The sequence below is a fragment of the Piliocolobus tephrosceles genome, chromosome 8, assembly GCF_002776525.5.
Source record: "Piliocolobus tephrosceles isolate RC106 chromosome 8, ASM277652v3, whole genome shotgun sequence".
Classification (NCBI taxonomy): domain Eukaryota; kingdom Metazoa; phylum Chordata; class Mammalia; order Primates; family Cercopithecidae; genus Piliocolobus; species Piliocolobus tephrosceles.
Window position 1 is genome coordinate 94,400,118 of NC_045441.1, and position 20,222 is coordinate 94,420,339.

Genomic DNA, 20,222 nt, shown 5'->3' on the forward strand with positions numbered 1-20,222 from the left:
CCATTCTCCATGAGGGAAAAAGGTATCATATTTGCCCCATTCTCCTCCTTCATAATAGGGGATGCTTAGACCATCCTTGCCCTCTACTCCATGGGAGACTTATGATTGCTTCTTGTCTAAAAGTAGCTGAGCCACTGAATCAGCAGAGACCCAGATGAGCTAGGGATTGAAGCAAATAACTGAGAAAAGATAGAGAAGAGAGGTAGTTCTGAGGAAGCCAGCACTCCCACCATTTCCCATGGGTTGAGTGGACACTACAAAAGGCGATTTGGGGCTTAAGCCTGTTGGGGTATTTGCTAACTAAAGTGACCCCTACTGAAGAGGCTGTAGGTTAGAATAACCATGGTGGGGAAGGGGGTGCTGAGTGAAAGAGGAGGAGGCCAGCCTCATCTGTATCTCCCGATATGGAGATATCTTCCAAAAAAGATTTATGATCTTCCAAAAAAGTAACCCAAATCATCCTCATGAGAGAGACAGCATGTATATCACTAAATTTGAATTCTCTGAGGTCAGAAATCTTGTCTTCCTTGATGTCTTCTTACCCTGTTCCCAGCACCTAACACGACCTGGCACAAAGTAAACACTTGATTAAGATCTGCCATACAGAGAACACCAGCAAAAAAAAAGAGAGCAGACTTGCCACCAGCAACTCTTGATCTCTCTAGGGGATATTGTCCCTCATACATACCCTGCTGCCAGCACTTCCTTAGATGACTGGAGGGATAAAGAAAGGAGTAGGGGGTGGCTGCAGAGGGGAAACAGGGAAGAATAAGGACCTTTCTCCACTTAAGTAGCTCAAGCCTTCGTCCTGGTGTGCAATGAGAGTGGGAGAGATTTTAATTGAAGATTGCAATGCTAATTGCACTAGACTTTAATAGATTAAAATGTTGAAAAAATAATGGGATTAGGCTGCTACCCAGTGGGAAAAGGGCAGGAGTCAACAGCACAGCTGGTAGCAGTTATTGAAAAAATAAATCACTTGCACATTGTCTCTCAGTGACTATGGACAGTTCAATCAAACCAGTTACATTAATAATGTGATATCCTTGGAAAACAAAGGTGATAAGAAAATAAGGATTTTCTGTCAGGACAGGCCAGTGGAATTGTTTTTGTAGAAATGGTGATGAATTTGAGGGTTCCCATTCATGTATTTGTACCCTGACCTTTGGTGACAAGTGGCCCACATTTGTAAAATGACTATGCAGCATCACACCAAAGAACAATGCAAGATTGTACAGGGTCAATGCAGGAGGGTCCAGCCTCCACAAGTAGCAATATAATGATGAATTCAGGCAGATTTGAGGGAGTATCACTGAAGGATATCCAAAGAGTACTAGTAAATGCAAGAAATGGAATGGAAGAAATGGCAAGAGCCATAGTTTAAGGCAGAAACCAAGAACAGAAAACTAGAAAATACACTCAAGGAATTAAAATACATGGACAGAGGAAGCATCATGAAGTGGACTGAAGTTGTTCTTGAACAGTCACCCACACAGTGTTGAAGGTACCTGTCTAACCCAAGTTAAGGGGTACAGTAGTGGCACAGGACAGCTCAAGCTAAATAATCATGCAAAGATTAACTTGATATCTTGGTACCAATGGTGCTCATTCTGCATTATTTATTGATTGATCAGTTCCCAATGGAAAAAATATATATGAATTAGAATTACATTTTTCAGGGCTAATTTGAATTTTTCTGCTCCCTCCAGCCCATAGAAGGTTGGTTGGTTGCTTGCTTAGTAGCTTGGTTTGAGAATTAAATGAGATAATATTTCAAAAGTACCTGGCATAAAACCATGTTAATAAGTGCTAATTATTATGAAAGGTCTATTTTTTCATCTGGGTGGTTCACAACTCTGTAACAAGCTCCTGGGTAATTGAGATCTTAGTGTAGAGATGGAAACTAAATGCACATATTTCGTGGCATAAGTATAAATGTTCAAACAGAGAACTAAAAATAATTTAAGTCTAGTTAGAATGTATGATAGAGTAATATCACTTTAGCTATCTGTTTCAAACCAATTGTGAAACTCTTAAATAGCAGCAAGTGGTATTCTGGGTTCTGAACATGGAGGGCACCTCTTTTATCAACTTCCCAACCGTAGTCAGCTAGAGTGCAGTAGCATGATCTCGGCTCACTGCAACTTCCACCTCCTGGGTTCAAGCAATTCTGCCTCAGCCTCCAGAGGAGCTGGGATTACAGGCGTGTGCCACCATGAATTTTCTTTTTGCATTTTTAGTAGAGATCGCCTTTCAACATATTGGCCAGGCTGGTCACAAACTCCTGAACTCAAGTGATCTGCCCACTTCAGCCTCCCAAAGTGCTGGGATTATGGGCATGAGCCACCAGGCCCAGCCTGCCATTACTTTCAGTGGCCAAAATCGCAATTACCTTTGTACCAATCTAATACTTCACTGGATGCAGGTGTCATTTTTCAAGAAATTGGTAAAGCAATAGAGGTAACAATATGACTGTGAATCGAGATATGCATGGGAAAGTCTCCTTTTGAAATGGCTAATTATCCATGGGATGTATGTGGAATTCTGAGAGCAGCTGCAGTTACATCAGACAGTTATTAAGCAAAACTGCAAAGTGGGACAGTTCAAAAAGTACATTGCAAAGCTACAATAAACAAGAGGCTTTTTATTTTAGTGATTTAAGAAAGCTTTACATTTTTATTTCCAATTAACCTATCAATAGTGATGTCACTTAAATACTCCTAAGGAATATTATCTCCTCATTATTGCCAGAAAACATGCTGCCCAATTTCATAGCTCAGCTGTTCGCATGCATGGATGGACAATCTGAATTAACTTGAACAGAAACAAGATTTTTAGACACTCGGCTACATTCCTAGTTGTAAAATTTAAGGAATTAACATGTGACTTTAAATAGTAAAAGAAAGTAAAATGGATAATGTTTATTTTGTGCATCAAAATGATAGTGATGCACTGCTACTCTTTCTATTTATTGTGTTAGCATATCAATAGAAAAATCAGTATAATCCATGCACTCGTTGCCAATACTATTGAGTATTATGGCAATAAGTACAGATTCTCTGGAGAGCTGACTTTAAATTAAGCTATTAAAGAAAGACTGTATTTTTATTATGGCCAAACAAAGATAGTAGACCTCAGAGACATGAGTGTTTTCACTTAGTATACTCCTTGCGCACTGTTAAAATTGGGCACAAGGACATTCGTGATCCCATTGATCTGAAACTTTAACACATGTAGTTTTGAAAGCTAACTACAAAACTAACATTTATTTGAAGAGAAGGTAGTTATAGTGACCAGGGAAATTCAGACCATGAAGTACTAACTAGATGTATTCACACTTACAGCTATCCTTAGTACACGTTAATTCTTTTTCATCCTACTCATGCTTGAATGAACCTGGGTTTTAAAGCTATTTGTAGCACATGAATATGTATTTTCAAACAATGTCCCAAAGGTTAATAATACATCAGAAAATCTCAAATAGCTGCTTCATGTAGAAGGAACCTTTAACTCTGAACCAAGTAAAGTCCTACTATTGTGCCTTTCTCCCCACCTGCCACTTCCCCAATGCTGAAGCAACCTCATAAAGGGTAAGGAGCTCTGCGTGTTGGAATTAGGGAACCTGCAACAGGCCTTGTTACTTCCACTTATAAGCTATGAGATCTTTCATAAACTCCTGCTTGCCCCAAAGGTCAGTGTCATCACCTTAAGTAAGGATAAGAGAAACCAGAGATAAAAAGATTAATAAGATGAGCTCCTTGCCCTCAGTGTCCCTACACATGCTTTAATCGGTGTCTTAGTCTGTTTGTGCTACCATAAGAGAATACCTGAGACTGAATAATTTGTAAAGTAGAGAAATTTATTTCTCACAGTTCTGGGTTCTGGGAAGTCCAAGATCAAGGCACCAATATCTGGTATAAACCTTCCTGTGTCCTCACATGGCAGATGGCAGAAGGGCAAGAGAGGACAAACCCACTCCTGCAAGCCCTTTTAATGGCAGCATTCATCCGTTCATGACCCAAACACTTCCCAAAGACTCTGCCTCCCTACACTGTTGCATTGGGGATTAAGTTTCCAACACATAAATTTGGAGGAACACATTCAGACCATAGCAGTAGGTGTAGAGTAATAATTATCAGCAACTGCTTCCTTAATTTACCCCCAAATCATTCAAACAATCATTCTCTCTCGCATTCATTCACTCTTACTCTCTTACACACACAACAGTCACTACTATGTTAAAAGCTACAAAAGATATCGTGCAAATATACAATGAAGTCTCTGCTCTCAAGCTATATACAGGGAGGTAGTTATAGAATAACTATCATAAATAAGAGTGTATTTCCCAGTGCTTCTCACAGGACTAGTAAATGCAAAAATCAGCCTGTCTGCTTTCAGCCAGTTACGCCAACAAAGGCATGGTTATTTCAGAAAGAAAAGAGATGCTTCCACCTTGTGGCTGTGTCTTCCTCAGCTGGTTGCTGGCAAAGGCTTGCTCTTTGTAAGCTTTTTGTTTGTCCTTACAAGTAGAAGATTGTGTTGTTTTTACCTTAACACTTTTTTTTTTTTTTTTGCCTTCTTCATATTATAACAAGTATTAGGGACCTTTGTTAAGACCTTGTTCTCTCAGAATTCAAGGTTGCCTTTGGCCAGAGTGAAGTAGATAGCATTTACTTATTCACTTAAGAAATATTCATGAAGCTCTTATCTTATGCCAGGCACCTCAGTTGACAGTCAGAAAACCATAGTGAACAAGGCACAGGCTGACTCAAAGCCCCCTCCAGTCTCCCATACACCCTCACCTCCCCGCAAGACTCTCCCTTTGCCATTAATCATTTGTGACCTACACAGTAATCATTTTTGCCCCCACTGCAAGTTTTGATCATCTATTATTTTTAAGGCAATACATCAGCTACTACTAGAAGATACAAAGATACACTCCCTCTTTCCAAGAGTTTATAATTTAGTAGGTTCAGAAATAGTAGTGGGGAGAATACATACACAAATACCTAGACAAACAGGTAGTATGACTGTAAGTGCTACAAGAGAGGCATAGCTATAAGAGCAGTGGACACAGAGAGAAGGGAGGATAAAATTCACCTGGAGTGACCAGTGATGGATTCATGGAGGATTTGAGCAGAGCCTTGAAGAATGGACATGATTAGGAGACGGGACTGAAGGATCCAGGGAAAATGACAAAAATAATAAGGAAGGCTGAGGACAGCAGCAAAAATGCCGAGGAAGAAAGACTGGAGGAAGTACAAGTGGGCCAGACTAAACACAAGAGAAGGGTGGTAATAAGCCAGAAGATTACAGGGACAAGGTCCTTAAGGATCTACACCTCATGTCAAGGAGTTTGGATTCTGTTCAAGAAGCATAGGGCAGGAGGGGAGGTGTTTGAAAAGGAGTGAGGCAAAATCAGAGATGGTCTTTGAAATATACTTATGGCAACCATACAGATGGAAAGAAGAGGGGAAAGAGAGGAACAGCTAATGTAGAATAGCAGCAAGAGAAACAGGAAATGAGAGGCAGCTGCTGGAGACAGGGTACATGTAGAATTGACAGGACTTGGAAACTGACCAGATACAAAGGTAACTCTGACATCTTAGGCAATTTTAAAAAGAGCATTCAACTCAGTAACCCTGAGGTCACTCCTCTTTCTGTAATGGTATAGAGGCTACACATGTTAAAGTAAAATATTAAAACAAATAAAGGTTTCCAAAAACAGTTTCTCCAATAGGATTTGAGCTAGGCTGCCACTTGATTTTTGTCTTGTTCTTGAATTATTGCTTAAAGCCTTCATCTGGCATATTTGATGTTTTAAAATCTATTCCATCCTGCACCCACCCCACCCCAGTGCTGGTTCTTCCTTTGTTCTACCTTCTCCCCCAGATTTATTCTACTTCCTCCTCTGCCCTATTCTGGGGGAATGATGGCTATGTCTGTATCACCCAACCCCTCTTGCCTTCTGGCTTCCTGTTGGATTTGGCCAATGAGAAGTATCGGTAGGAGATCAGAGGGCAGAAAGAGAGAAAGTACACTAGTTTTCTATTCCTGCTGTAATAAATGACCGCAAACAACACTAATCGATTGTCTTACAGTTCTGGAGTCAGAAGTCTGAAATCGGTTTGTTTCACTGGGTTAAAATCAAGACACCATGTCAGCAGGGCTGGTTCCATTTGGAGACTCTGGGGTAGGAACCCATTTCATTTCCTTTTCCAGCTTCTAAAACCTCCTTGGCTTATATTTCCTTCCTCCATCTTCAAAGCCAGCAGCTTAGCACCTTCTGTCCTCTCTGACCTCTGCTTCTGTCTTGCATTTCTCTCTCAGACTTTGACCTTTGTGATTATATTAGGCCCACCCAAACAATCTGGATAATCGCCCCATCTCAAAATCCTTAAGGTATGCACATCTGCAAAATCCTTTTTGCCACATATTCCAGGGACTAGGAGGTGGACATCTGGGGATGGGCGACACTGTTCTGTCTGCCACAGAGAGGCTGGGGTATTTCTTACCCTGTTGCTCCTGTCTTGGTGCTGTGAGCCTGGCAGCATTCCTTCCCGCTACAGCTCCAGCTCTAGACAGGCAGCCTCTCTTTCATGGCTCCAGCTCTCACTCAGCCCCGGTAACTTCTTTTCCTCCCCGATGTCATTCAGACTAGAGGTGGTAACAGCACTCGCCATATTTATCCTTCATTGCCTCAACAGCCCTCTTTGATTGCACTAACCCTGCCCATACTTTGAAAATAGTCCCATCATTAAATTATCTTCAAAATCCCAGCTAACTGATGTCCCCGCCACCCATCTTGGTATACCTTTTGATGCTCATTCACACTGTTAACTTGTCAGGTCTAGGACTGGTGCACACACAGTCTGAGATAGAGATGTAAATACAGAAGCAGAGGTCAGAGAGGAGAGAAGGTGCTAAAAAGTTGAAATGTAAATGCAATATGCAAGACAGTTGGCTTCAGGAAAACAAGGAATTGTTATCATGAGTCAGTATAGAAGTCATTGCACAAAGCCTAATGCTTATCCAGAAAATAAATGTATCTGATTAGATAAGTATACATAATAATAATCCCTCATTTTCTCTAAATTACATCCAAGGAAGGGAAATAACAGCTCATACAGAGTTCACAATAGAAAGTTTCCTCTTTGATTTCCTTTTTGTTTATTTTTCAGTCAACTGGGGAAACTGACTTCATGACCTAATGTAAGTGATTTCTGAGCATCTGGATAAGCTAGATGAGCTGCCAATGATAGCTTTCTATTCTTAGGCAGATAATTGTAAGATATTGCCCCAGTCTCTCTTTACCTGAGCAATCAAACTAGCATATGAAAAATGGAATGACATTAGTTATTTTTCCTTTTTAGAAAATGTTTTGCTCCAACCAGCTTGTCTTTAAAATCTCTTTCTTCACATTCATATTGGTTGCCACACTTGCAGTTATTTATCTGTATTGGTTTAGGGTTTGGATTATCTGCCCAACATTCATGAGATTCTTTTCCTAAGAACTTCATCCAAAATCATGGACTATGATATACCATTCATGTCCTATAAGAATTTCTATCAGGTAGTGCTTATCAAACACAAGAGTTTTTGGTGTTCTTTTTTTTTTTTTTTCATTTTTAACCTCTCAGTGATATTTCCAGAAAAATATCATTTGCCCCATTTCACCATTTAATATACCCTCAGAAGCTCAACCGCTTCTCTCCCAGATTCATTATGAAAAATGTATTACTTTTTTATCTCTTCTACCATCATTATAATTATAATGATCTATTGTTAATTGTAACTACTATGATTAATAATAGATTATATTTGTATATTTAGAGATTACAAGGCACTTCCCATATATTATTTGATCATGATCAAACCTGGTTGACATATATTATGAAACCAAATTAGAATTTTATTATAAACCTTGTTTACATTTGGTTTAAACTATAAGGAGCATACAGCCAAAAAGATAATTTCTGAAAAATGCCTTCTTTCAAACATTCATCCATCTGTTGAACAGACGTATGTGGATATTTCCTATGTGACAGAGTTCTTGTCCTTGGAGAGCTTACAATATTATTGGCAAAGGTCAATACTTCTAAAGAAATGCACAGGAAAGGCACTTGACCCAGACTGCTGGGATCATAAAAGGCTCTCTGGATGATATCATCCCTGAAGTTTGGTTCCTAAGAGATAAGTAGGATTTCCCTTTTTGAAGTGGGGAGAAGAAGGACTCAGATTCTAGCGAAAGGAACAGCATGTACAAAGACACCAAAAGGGAAACACGCCAAATACCTTAGAAAGGTAGGAAGGGCGAGACGCAGTAGCTCACGCCTGTAATCCCAGCACTTTGGGAGGTGAAAATGGGTGGATCGCTTGAGCTCAGGAATTCGAGACCAGCCTGAGCAACATGGTGAAACCTCATCTCTACCAAAAATACAAAAATTAGTCAGACATGGTGGTACACGCCTGTGGTCCCAGCTACTTGGGGGGCTGAGGCAGCAGGATTGCTTGAACCTGGGAGGTCAAGGCTACAGTGAGACAAGATCATGCCACTACACTCCAGTCTGGGTGACATAGTGAGACCCTGTCTCAACCTGTCTCAAAAAAAAAAAAAAGAAAGAAAGAAAGATGAGAAGTGATCACCCAGAGAGCATGCATAGAGCTAGGGGAGGGCAGAACTTAAAAGAATTAAACATCAACCCCAGTTAAGAGCCCTAGAAGAGGCTGGGTACGGAGGCTTACACCTGTAATCCTGGCATTTTGGGAGGCCAAGGCAAGTAGATCATCTGAGGTCAGGAGTTCAAGACCCACCTGGCCAACATGGTAAAACCCTCTCTACTGAAAATACAAAAAATTAACCAAGCTTGGTGGAGTTCACCTGTAATCCCAGCTACTCAGGAGGCTGAGGCAGGAGAATCACTCAGACCTAGAAGGTGGGGGTTGCGGTAGGCCAAGAACGTGCCATTGCACTTCAGCCTGGGCAACAGAGTGAAACTCCATCTAAAAATAAATAAATAAATAAAATGAGCCCTAGAAGAGTAAGGAGATTTAGAAAGAAGCAATCTAATAAAATTCTCTATATGAGATTAATATCAGTAACAGTTGACAAGGAAAAAGGAAAGAATCAGTGAGGAAGATACCAGATCATAATTTAGAGTTCAACTACTTCCACAGTAGGGATACTGTGTCATATTCAAGTTTTACATATATTTTCATGTTTTAATTTAGAGGATTTTTGTAAATAGAAATGGAGGCTCCGGAAGGGAGAGCTCCCCCTAAACCTTTGCTGGAGCCGGCTCCCTGATATGAATGTCCAGTCAAGACAACACTCCCACCATAGGATAGTGTGCTCAAGTCAATGGCCAGACATTTTCTGAGCTGTGACTACATCTTTTCTAAACACAAATAATAACAACACCAAAGAAGGCATACCACCTGCAGCAAGTGGAAATTCTCAGGATCCTGCAGTGGCCTTTCATTTCCAGTACCAGCTTGTTCCCCTCACCTTTGTGACCCTCCTAAGCAAGTTATGTGCTTAGACAGAACCTTGATGAAGGATTCTTCTCTCTTCTGTGCATCCGTAAAGGTCATTTCACACTTCTACTTGGATGAAGTTTCTTGAGAGATGCTGGGACTATTTTGGGTTTGATTTTGTTTTTGGGGGTTTTTTTTTGTGGGAGTTTTATTATTTTGTTTTGTTTTAGAGATAAGTCCTCACTCTTATTCCCCAGGCTGGAATACAGAGGTGCAATCATGGCTCACTACAGCCTTGAACTCCTGGGCTCAAGTGATCCTCCCACCTCGGCCTCCTGAGTAGCTAGGCATGTACCACCACACCTGGCTAATGTTTTTTATTTTTTGTAGAGATGGGGGTTTTGCCATGTGGCTTAGGCTAGTCTTGAACTCCTGGACTCAAGCAGTCTCCCACTTCGGCCTTCCAAAGCACTGAGATTATAGGCATGAGCCAACATGCCCAGCCTGAGAAACTCAATTCCTCACACCTAATTATAATCTGGGATCGTTTTAGTCATATATGATCATACAAAATAGGCTCTGATGATGCAATGGTAACGTGAGAGCAATTAACTGATTACAACCAGCTAAGCATGTTTGTAGTGATGTCCAAGCAACCCTTTGAGCTGGGACTGCCATGACTCACAGCTAAAGTAAATCCAGGATTTAATCTAATTCTTATAAATATTTCACTGAGACAAGCCAAATACTTTATATATGACTTGACTACAAAAATGCATACAGTACAGAGTTTAAATTTTTTCTTACAACCTGAACTATTGTGATATTGTAAAAATATCACAAAAGGAATTCTGAGATGTTTGCCTTCTCCTGCCTTGGCCTTCCATAGGCAAAAAGAGAAAAAGTTTTTTACCTGGAAAGCCCCAAGCAAGTTCAAAGATTTGGTGTTTTGTTAAAGAAAAATCTGCTATGATGTATGAGCAGAAATGCAGGAGTAGGGATGCAGAACTTACTAGGCTGGGCCCTCCACACAGTAGTTATGTCACTCCGCCTTGGCCCTGGGACATTACTCTAAAGTTGTTAGTTGCCCCAAGGGGACCACAGATAAAAGTATCTCTTCCATAGGAAAAAAAAAAAAAAATGAGTTCTTAGAATTCCTCTTAAGTCGTTTGTTCAGTTTCCTAAATTTGGCAGTTCCTTGATCCACCCAATGCAGTGCACACAGAGACTCCTGAATTACCTTCATCTGGTTTTGGTATCTTGGTCTGTCTGTCTGTCTCTCTCTTTCTCTCTCCCTCTCCCTCTCAACTGGAACTCGATATTTTAAAAATACTCTAAGAATGAGTGGAGATCTTAGAAGTTTCATTTTAGTAACATAGCTCAGTTGAAGATAGCTCTGTGGCAGAGAGTATAGAAAGAGACTACACCAGAGTCACAGTTGGTCTTTTTCTTCATTTCTAAAAGGGCTGCGAATTTTCTATTGGTTTTACAAAATTAATTCTCCCGATTGTGATAGAGAAAAGTGACACTCTTTGGTCACACACTGGCCAGTGCACTGAAGTCAGATGAGGTCGGAAAGTAGGAAAGTAACAAGAGAATCTCTTGCCCCGCCTCCCGCTGTCCCCACCCCCCATAAGTCGATCTTCTTATATATCCAGATGACAATGAAAGAGATCACATCCCAAATTTATTTAGGGAATTCCAATTAAAATTATTATACAGAATACTGATATTGGAATGAAAATGAAAATTCAACCCTTTCACAGGTCATACTGTTCCAAAGAGAGATGGGAGTCTTGAGGCCAGGTCTGGACTGAGTCTGTTGCCTCTGAAACCAGGTCCCCATGAGTTGGCCCACTTTTAAAATAATGCCCAGAGTGCTTTGCAACAGTCAGAGTCTATGTCGGCAGCAGCATTTTCGTTCCATTACCTAACCACCACCAGCCCCTAGAAATGTTTTTTTCCTTGATTTAGTAAGATCTTGAACTATTCCCAAACTTCCGTTGCTCCAAAATGAGGCAGAAAATCAGCATACACAACCCCCACCATCCAATGACACTGATACCCTGGAATGGGGAAAGGGTGTAGGAGAGATTCAGCAGGTATCAGAGCATCTCCCTCTGAGGGGACCTTACATGGAAAGCCGAAATTATGGAAATCTTCCAGGTGAAGAGGTCAGCCCAGGCTCCTGGAAACCCGATAAAAATAATGTCCCTGACTTCCTGGAGACTCATCCCTGAGGCCCCCACAACTTCAGCTCACCCCTTGCGCAGCCCCTAAACCCCTCTGCTTCTCCACCTCCCACGTAGTTTTCAAACCACCCCTTCTCTCCTCCACGCTAATGCCTTCTCCTTTAAGTCTCACAAGCTCCCTGTAGGGAAAAGGGAAAATAAACACATACGTGAATGAAAACTTCAAATTTTCTAAGTCTTGCTAAACTCAAGTATGGGACCAGAGTCAAAAGATGGGACTATTTCTATCACAACACAAGATCTCTTTTGCCCTCCACATGGTTTTTGGTTAAAATATCAGTCTCAGGACACAAGTAACTGCAAGGCGGCAGTGGCTGTCAAGATTCGATTTGGGGTTCAAGAGGGTTTATACCTCCCTCTCCCATGGTTTCAAGATAAGCCATGTAGAAGTACCTCACTCACTCACCAATATATGCAGTGCACCTCATCCAGACACACAGTTAAAGGAGGCCCAGACTCTGTGTCATTGTCCTCATTGTCTCCTTCCCCACAGCCTCCTAATGTCTCACTTGGATAGACCGTGTGACAACGCTGCAACTCAGTTGCAGGAAGCCCCCTTCCTCAGTCTTCCACCTTTCTCTTCTTCCACTTTCCACACTGAGGTTGCAAGGAGATTTCTAAACACCACTCTGTTTCCCTGGTCAGGTTACCCCATGCTTAACTTTTTAGTGCCTTGCCATTGCCTTCAAAATAAAACCTAAACTCCTGAACAGCATAATAAATTACTGACAGTTTCCCAAATATACCATTCCCTCAAACTCTGCAGCCTTTGCTTATGCTACTCTCTCTGCCTAGAATGCTTTCCTCTTCACCTGGGGAACTCCTACTGGTACTTCAAAATTCAGTTGAGATGTCACCACCTCCTGGCAGCTCTCCTTGACTACCCACCACCCCCACACTCTGGGTTAGATGTCCCTTCTTTCTGTTCCCTTAGTACTTTGTGAATGCCTCTGTTATAGCAAAGATACATTGAGTAGTAATGGCCTTATTTACCCACTTTCTTTCCAAATAGACTGAGAACTTATTGTACAAACAAATGATACCATTTATCTCTATATCCCCAGTTGACTGTCTGGTACATAGTAGGTGCTCAGAAATTATTTACTAAATGAAGACACTCAAAACCTAGGAGGGAAGACAGAGACTCATGAATCTGTAATGAGGCATAATAAATAGAGTGGGGTGCCATTACTACTGAACAGAGAGAGTGGACATCTCTGCTTGTGAAGAGCATAGAGTTGAGGAAGGCACCCATAGGAGAAGATTCTTAGGACCTTCAGAAAGGACAAGAAATCACCAGGCCTGTGGGGAGGAGGAGAAAAAAGAACAGCAGTATGTGTATGGGCCTGAATGCCTTAGTCAGCAGGACACATTTGGCAAGCTTTTCCTTAGAAGGATGACTCTGGTGACAATGAAAAGCGGTTGGTGGGAGAGTGACAGGGAAATACTGGAATAACCACGTAAAGGCCTGAATTGAACTTGTGAGCAATGGGATACATATGAGGACAGGGACAGATGCGGAGAAGTTGAGAAAACAAGGAGTGTAGCGTGACCCCCAGGTTTCTGCTTAGGTGAATGGTGCTGCCGTTAACCAGGATTGAGAATTGAGAGGAAGAACCACTTTGGGAGAAAGGTAGTTAGCCCTGTCTTCTGCTTCTACTGCTGTTGACTTAGAGTTGCCTGTTGGACAGACAACAAGGTGAAAATGTTTAGTGATCAGCTGGACATGTGAGTCTGAAGCTCAGAAGAGAGTCTAGCCAGGAAGGAACACTTTTTCTATATGTAGCTTCATCGGAACTGCTGTTTTACTTTTTCAATTTAATTCTGTGCCATGAGGTTTCTGTTGTGGGAGAGGGCTACTTAGGGAGGGATAATTGGTCCCATTTCTGCCTCTGGCTTAGATACATGGCCTCTGGCAAACTATTCAACTTCAAGTTATGCCTGTTGCCTCAGAGGAAAGGAGATAATTAAGGAAACTTGAAGAAAGCTACTAGCCCTAAAACAGTTAAGTTAGTTCTGTCTTCTTGGTTTTTCTGTGGAATGAGAAGTCATGCCAGTGAGGTAAACCTCATCCACTGCCCCAAATCCATACTTCCAAAGGCAGCTGAGTATACAAAAGCAGGTCTTTACCTTCTGACATTGGAATCCTCCTTACCCCTTAGAGAATCATCCTTAGGTAGAGATGTCATTTCCTTGCTACAACATGTTCTTCCCCCCCGACTTTGGGGGTCTTGTTTTTATGCTCTCCTACCATTGTGATGGAAAATTTGTGTTCCTATTCTCAGCCAGCCTGCAGCATCCACACTGATAATGATAAGCTATAGAGAGTTTTTCTACAGTTCTGTTTGCATTACAGAGTTTAGACTGAGATCTGCTTTAAGGTACCTAACTAAAATAGCACTTTTGCAAAGCCACTCGTTGTGCTTTTGCTGGTTAATTTGTCTTATGTTACTTGCACTGAGATGAGTAATTCTCATTTTTAATTCTAGGGTTCCTGACAGTAATGGTACTGTGGGAGTTACATGATGTGCTCATGGTTGAACCTCCCTTATTTCAATTATCTATTCACAAATGCCAAAAGGGAATTGCTTATGGAACCCAGTCCAAAAGGGAATTGCTTATGAAACCCAATTCAGGAGGAACTGGTATTTAACCAGACAGCTTTTGGCAATCAAGTGTGAGCATGGCAAAGATTTAGCCAGGGCATTAGTCATGTGGAGAGTATGGAGAATCTCATTTTTAATTCAAGGGGCTATGATAGAAAACTCACGATCAAATGTGAATATCAGCCAACCACTGTTTACAAAGAAGGCAAATATCACAACAGCACCCAGGGAAATTTAAATGATACATACAAAAATTTCTCAGAGAAGCACAAAAACCAATCAGTTTATCCAACATGCTGAGTTGGATGCTGCACTAAGTCAAAAGTTGGCAATAGATTCAATGAAAAGGCCTTGGCCGAGCATGGTGGCTCAAGCCTGTAATCCCAGCACTGTGGGAGGCTGAGGCAGGCGGATCACGAGGTCAGGAGATCGAGACCATCCTGGCTAACACGGTGAAACCCTGTCTCTACTAAAAATACAAAACATTAGCCAGGCATGGTGGCAGGCACCTGTAGTCCCAGCTACTCGGGAGGCTGAGGCAGGAGAATGGCGTGAACCCAGGAGGCAGAGCTTGCAGTGAGCCAAGATGGTGCCACTGCACTCCAGCCTGGGGGAGAGAGTGAGACTCCGTCTCAAAAAAAAAAAGGCCTTAAAATGTTTACTTCCTGTTTCAAAGCAAAGGTGCCAAGTTATTGTGAATTTTAGTATCAGACATATGCCCTAATTTTTAAAACAATGCTAACTAGTTTACAGTCTCTGCCATAATAAGTAATAAGTAACAGTAAAAGTAACATATGGCTGCAACCTTCGTGGTCTGATCTTTTCATTTCTGTAAAGGTAAATAAAGTTTGGTGATCAGATTCAGGATGCAGCCAGGGATTAGCCTCTTCCAAGAAGCAGCAGGCTACCACCAAATTATTTGGATGCTCTCAGGTCATCTAGACATGCTTTTTTTTTTAATCTGTTGACAATGCAACTTGAGTAAAACCATCTTTGACTTACTTAATTTTTCTTCAATCAACAGGTAGGAGATCAAATCATTGAAATCAATGGGGAAAGCACAAGGGACATGACACATGCCAGAGCAATAGAACTCATCAAATCTGGAGGAAGACGAGTGAGGCTGCTGCTCAAGAGAGGCACGGGACAGGTCCCAGAATATGGTGCGTTCCACGTTTTAATTCATCCTTTTGCTCTTCCTTCTGTGAACCCGAAATGCTTATGCTTATTTATAAAACGACATCAGCTCTCTATTTCTACATAAATATATATTTAGCTATCAATAGGTACACACACACACACACACATACACATGCGTATGTTTATGCCCAGGAAATAAATGTGTGTGAACTCTTTCTTTTGCTCCCTCCATTAAGGAATGTTTAAAATATGAAATGTAGGACCTTCCAGGGCATCTCTGAATGTGCGAGGAGATCTAGCACCCCTTAAATATTAGAACTTTTACAATTTGACTGATGGTCTGCTGTTCATTTGAGTACACAGTAATTTATCAATTATTTCCTAACACTGTTTGTGCATCAGACTATCTCAAAGGGTTTGTAACTGGGGCCAGGGACCAGCAGCATATCTTCAGGGTGTGAAATTTAAAATGTAAACTTCAGTTCACGCAATGGTTGCATTTCCTTGGCATTTAGGAATTATTCTGAAAATTCACTCCTGTGTTGTGTTTCTGTATGCTTTTGAGGAAGGCTTTAAAGCATGTTTTGATTCACAGATTTGTCTTCAAACATCTTTAAAGTTGTTGTTTCCCAGCAGCCCATTATAGACACTACTGACAACATAGCTCTAGTGTGTCCGAAACAGCTGAGTGGTCATTACATGAAAAGCACCGAAACCTGAGGTGGTCTTTAAAGATCATCTCAGTGAGTGACAGACAGAAACAGAAATGCATACAGACACATCAGACTAGTGCAGATAATACCTGTTCAGATTAGGAAAACAAAATCTAACTGCTGACCTGAATAATGAGCTCTAAGTTGATTGACATAAATTGACTCACTTTCATCCTTCTATCCCCTACCCAAAAAAAAGACTTCTAGGCTGGGCGCAGTGGCTCACGCCTATAATCCCAGCACTTTGGGAGGCCAGGGCGGGCAGATCACCTGAGGTTGGGAGTTCGAGACCAGCCTGACCAACATGGAGAAACCCCATCTCTATTAAAAAGACAAAATGAGCCGAGCGTGATGGCACATGCCTATAATCCCAGCTCCTCAGGAGGCCGAGGCAGAAGAATTGCTTGAACCCAGGAGGCAGAGGTTGCGGTGAGCTGAGACCACACCATTGCACTCCAGTATGGGCAACAAGAGCGAAACTCTATCTCAAAAAAAAAAAAAACAAAAAAAGATTTCTAAAGAGTACTTTTTCATTTCAGATTATTCTTTTTGCATGCATTGTCTAAATAACTGACTAATATCTCCTTACTTAGCAGGGCAGATCTATATCCTGAGTTCAATTGAAATATCTAAACTCAAAGGCCTTAAATGCATTATATTTCCAGCATCTTGTGCACCCCTCCAAGCCTACAAAGAGAGCTAGCAAGCCTTCACAGTAAGTCAAAAAGCATTCAGAAGCTTCTGTAGGGCTGGCTGTAGGCCCAAGGAAACATTTCATCCCAGATTCCTACCCTTAATGCTTGAATCTAATGAAATATTTTAAATATATATATTATCAATAAGCACAGGCATGATCCTGCTAAAATGTACCAGCATTAATCCCTTTGTAAAGAATCTGAACTCTTGGAATAGAATAACTTTTGCACTGTAGAGCACTGACTGACTCAGTAATATCAAAGTGACCTGTGAAATTCTATCACTTCTAAAACATACCACCTTTAACGGTATGCTTCACTCCATGGTGAGACCTGAATATTATCTCTACCCAGACATTTCATAGAGTTAATATGGTTCTAACAAGTTTATCTTTAAAAAGTTAATCCAACCAGCATGACTATCCTGAGCTTTTCATTTTTCTGTAGAATCACTATTGGTCCACACTTTCTCAGCATCCACACATCAGCTGCTTGTCTGTAGTGAGCAAGTAGAACATACTACTGATCAACCTGCGGCATCACTCAAACTGTAGTGAACAAATGTGAAGCTACCTCAGACTATCATGAGGAAGAAATAAAAACATGTTTTTGAACAAGACAAAAATTCAAGATCATGTCAACAGTATTTCATTAATTCTTAACATCACTCAAAAATATATGATTACAGTGAAATTCTCAAATGAACCAGAGTTTTTTAAATATCTAGGCACACCCTTTTTTTTTTGAAACAAGGTCTCTGTCACCCAGACTGGAGTGGAGTGGTGTGGTCTCAGCTCACTGCAACCTCCGCTAACCAGGCTCAAGCGATTCTTCAGCCTCAGCCTCCCAAGTAGCTGGGACTACAGGTGCAAACCACCAACGCCCAGCTAATTTTTTTGTATTTTTGTAGAGATGGGGTTTCACCATGTTGCCTAGGCCAGTCTTGAACTTCTCAAAACAATCCGCCCATCTCAGCCTTCCAAAATGCTGGGGTTACAGGTGTGAGCCACCGCACCCAGCCTGGGCAAACTTTTGAGTGGCCAATCATCAACATTGTTAACTGTAGCAGTATTGCAGAATTTCTTCTAAATATATTCCTCTAAAGTGTAACATTAAATTATACTAGCTAGTAATATCAGCACTTGTCCGCTACTTTTGATATTAAATTGAGATGGATTTTGACTGTAAAAAATTTTAGAGATGATGTCACAAAAGAAAGAACATAATAGCACAGGGCAATCTCCTTAAAGGAAGTAGAACAACAGTCAAACGAGATAAACGTTAGTTCTCTGGGAAAATCTAAGCTGAAAAGTGCGTGGTTACGCATAAGAAACCAAGATTAAGGATCATAGCATCTTTGAGGATAATGTCATCAAATGTTATTTCTGGAACTTCACAGTGACTGATGGGTGGGGAGATGGGACCCAGGAGTCCCCAAGACCACTTTCACATTTAGAGATTTTCTAGGAGGCCTCCTGGAGCACAGAACGTAACTGTGCTCACAGCTAAGATTTATTACAGCAATATAGTGAAAATACACACTGGGCTCACAAGGGAAAAGACACAGGCGGGGTCTGGAGGAATCCACATGCGGGCTTCCTTATGCTCTCTCTCTCACACGCGGTGTCACCCACAACACTCCTTCCACCCAGCAACAAAAATGCAGCAACGTATGTGTGACATTGCTGCTCAGGAAAATTCCCTGCAGACTCAGTGCCCGAGGTTTTCACTAGGGCTGGTGATGCAGGGACCCTCTGCCTAGCACATACCACACTTCCAGACTCCAAGAAGCAAAGCAGGCTCAGCACAAACCACACTGATTGTACACACAGTTTAGATACAGCGAGACACTCTTATAATTTAGCAAAAGGTTTACATTAGCTTAGAAGATGATTTACCAGTCACATTTCCAGGCATCAGCCAATGGCCAACCTCAAAAGCTGGCCTTTCTAAGGAGAGCAGTCTCAGGCCTGCTCTGTTAACCTTTTCTGCACCAGAAGCAAGCCAGAGAAGTGGCCACATCTATGACAGTCACACTATACAAGTGACTGCTACATCCAAGGAGTGCCCACTGCTAGGAACACCATAATTCCTCCAGCATCAAATAGACTATATCATGAAACAGAATTTCTTGTCTTCTTTCACCACCTTGATGCTTTCATGTAATAAAGGAATTATTTTTGTCTAAGATAAACTAGAGTATATCTTAATAAATTCTTAAGTAGCAGAACTGGGTAACAGCAAAATAATAGCAACAATAACAACAAAAGAAAATTCTTATGGAAAAGGAAAATTAAATACTTGAATTTACCAGTAGATATAGCCAAGATTATAATCCTACTTTTTCCTAATACACCCTAATCATGGGAAAACTGATTTTTCTTAAACCATTCCCTATGGAAGGATTTCAACCAGCCCTCCTGTTGATACCCCTATGATTCAAAATTCAGGACAGCTTTGAAGCAAGACCCTTATCCGGACTTCTGGACATGTCAAAAAAAAAGGCTGATTTCTGTCAAGAGAAATAAAATCTCTCACTCTGAGTTCTTAAGGTGATCTATGACCGAGAGATAAGCCTAGGTACCATTGAAAAAATACCAAAGGCGATCTGTCAGAGCATGGACTAAACAAAATCAGCATGACTCCAAGTGAGCTGGGGGAAGGAACAAACATGCTGCAATTATGTCATCTCTAATTACCCAGAGACGAAATGTCAGGTGACACCTCAGCCAGTTCAGAGGCAGAAATCAACAAATGCCACCCCGAAAGTAGTGACTGCACACAGAGGCTGTCAAGCAGCTGCAAGGGGAGTCGGAAAATGATAAGGGCTTTGAAGGAGGAGTTGCTTTCATAGTTAAGTCCTTGAAAGACAAGCTCAGGAGATAGATACTTCAACTCCACTCCAGTCCTCAGGATAAGAATTTGTTGATTGTAAACTCAGTGGGAAGCGTGAGTTCCCCTCCCCTGATACACATCGCAATGCCATACTGAGAAGAGAATCAAAAGATGATGCATCAAAAGCAGTGCCCTCCTTCACCCTGGTTATTGCTATTCAAATGAAATCCACAAAGGTTAAGAGAAAAGAAGTATGCATCATGGTTGTAAAACTGCACAGGAATAAATTATACAGATTAGCTGCCTGCCTTGAAATGCAGGCGTCCTTCATTAGCATTCCAAGAGTACAACACGAACATACACTTGATTTATCAACTGAGCCACAGAGTCAGGGCCAAGGTAAATAGAGGTGCCACTGGATGAAAAAATTCCCAACATAAGCAGTTCAGACCAAAGTGGAGCCTTTCCCTTGTTGATGTCTGCTGTTCAAAGTTAATCAGAATA

At 41.2% G+C, this 20,222-nt stretch overlaps 1 protein-coding gene across 1 annotated transcript in view; it reads left to right on the plus strand.

Annotated features, from left to right (window-relative positions):
- MAGI2 (membrane associated guanylate kinase, WW and PDZ domain containing 2) overlaps nt 1-20,222 on the plus strand; it is a 1,516,313-nt gene that overhangs the window by 1,441,774 nt on the left and 54,317 nt on the right. Inside the window, exon 21 of the mRNA XM_026448702.1 lies at nt 15,360-15,498. Coding sequence (XP_026304487.1) covers nt 15,360-15,498 — 139 coding nt within the window. The remainder of the gene's footprint in view (nt 1-15,359; nt 15,499-20,222) is intronic.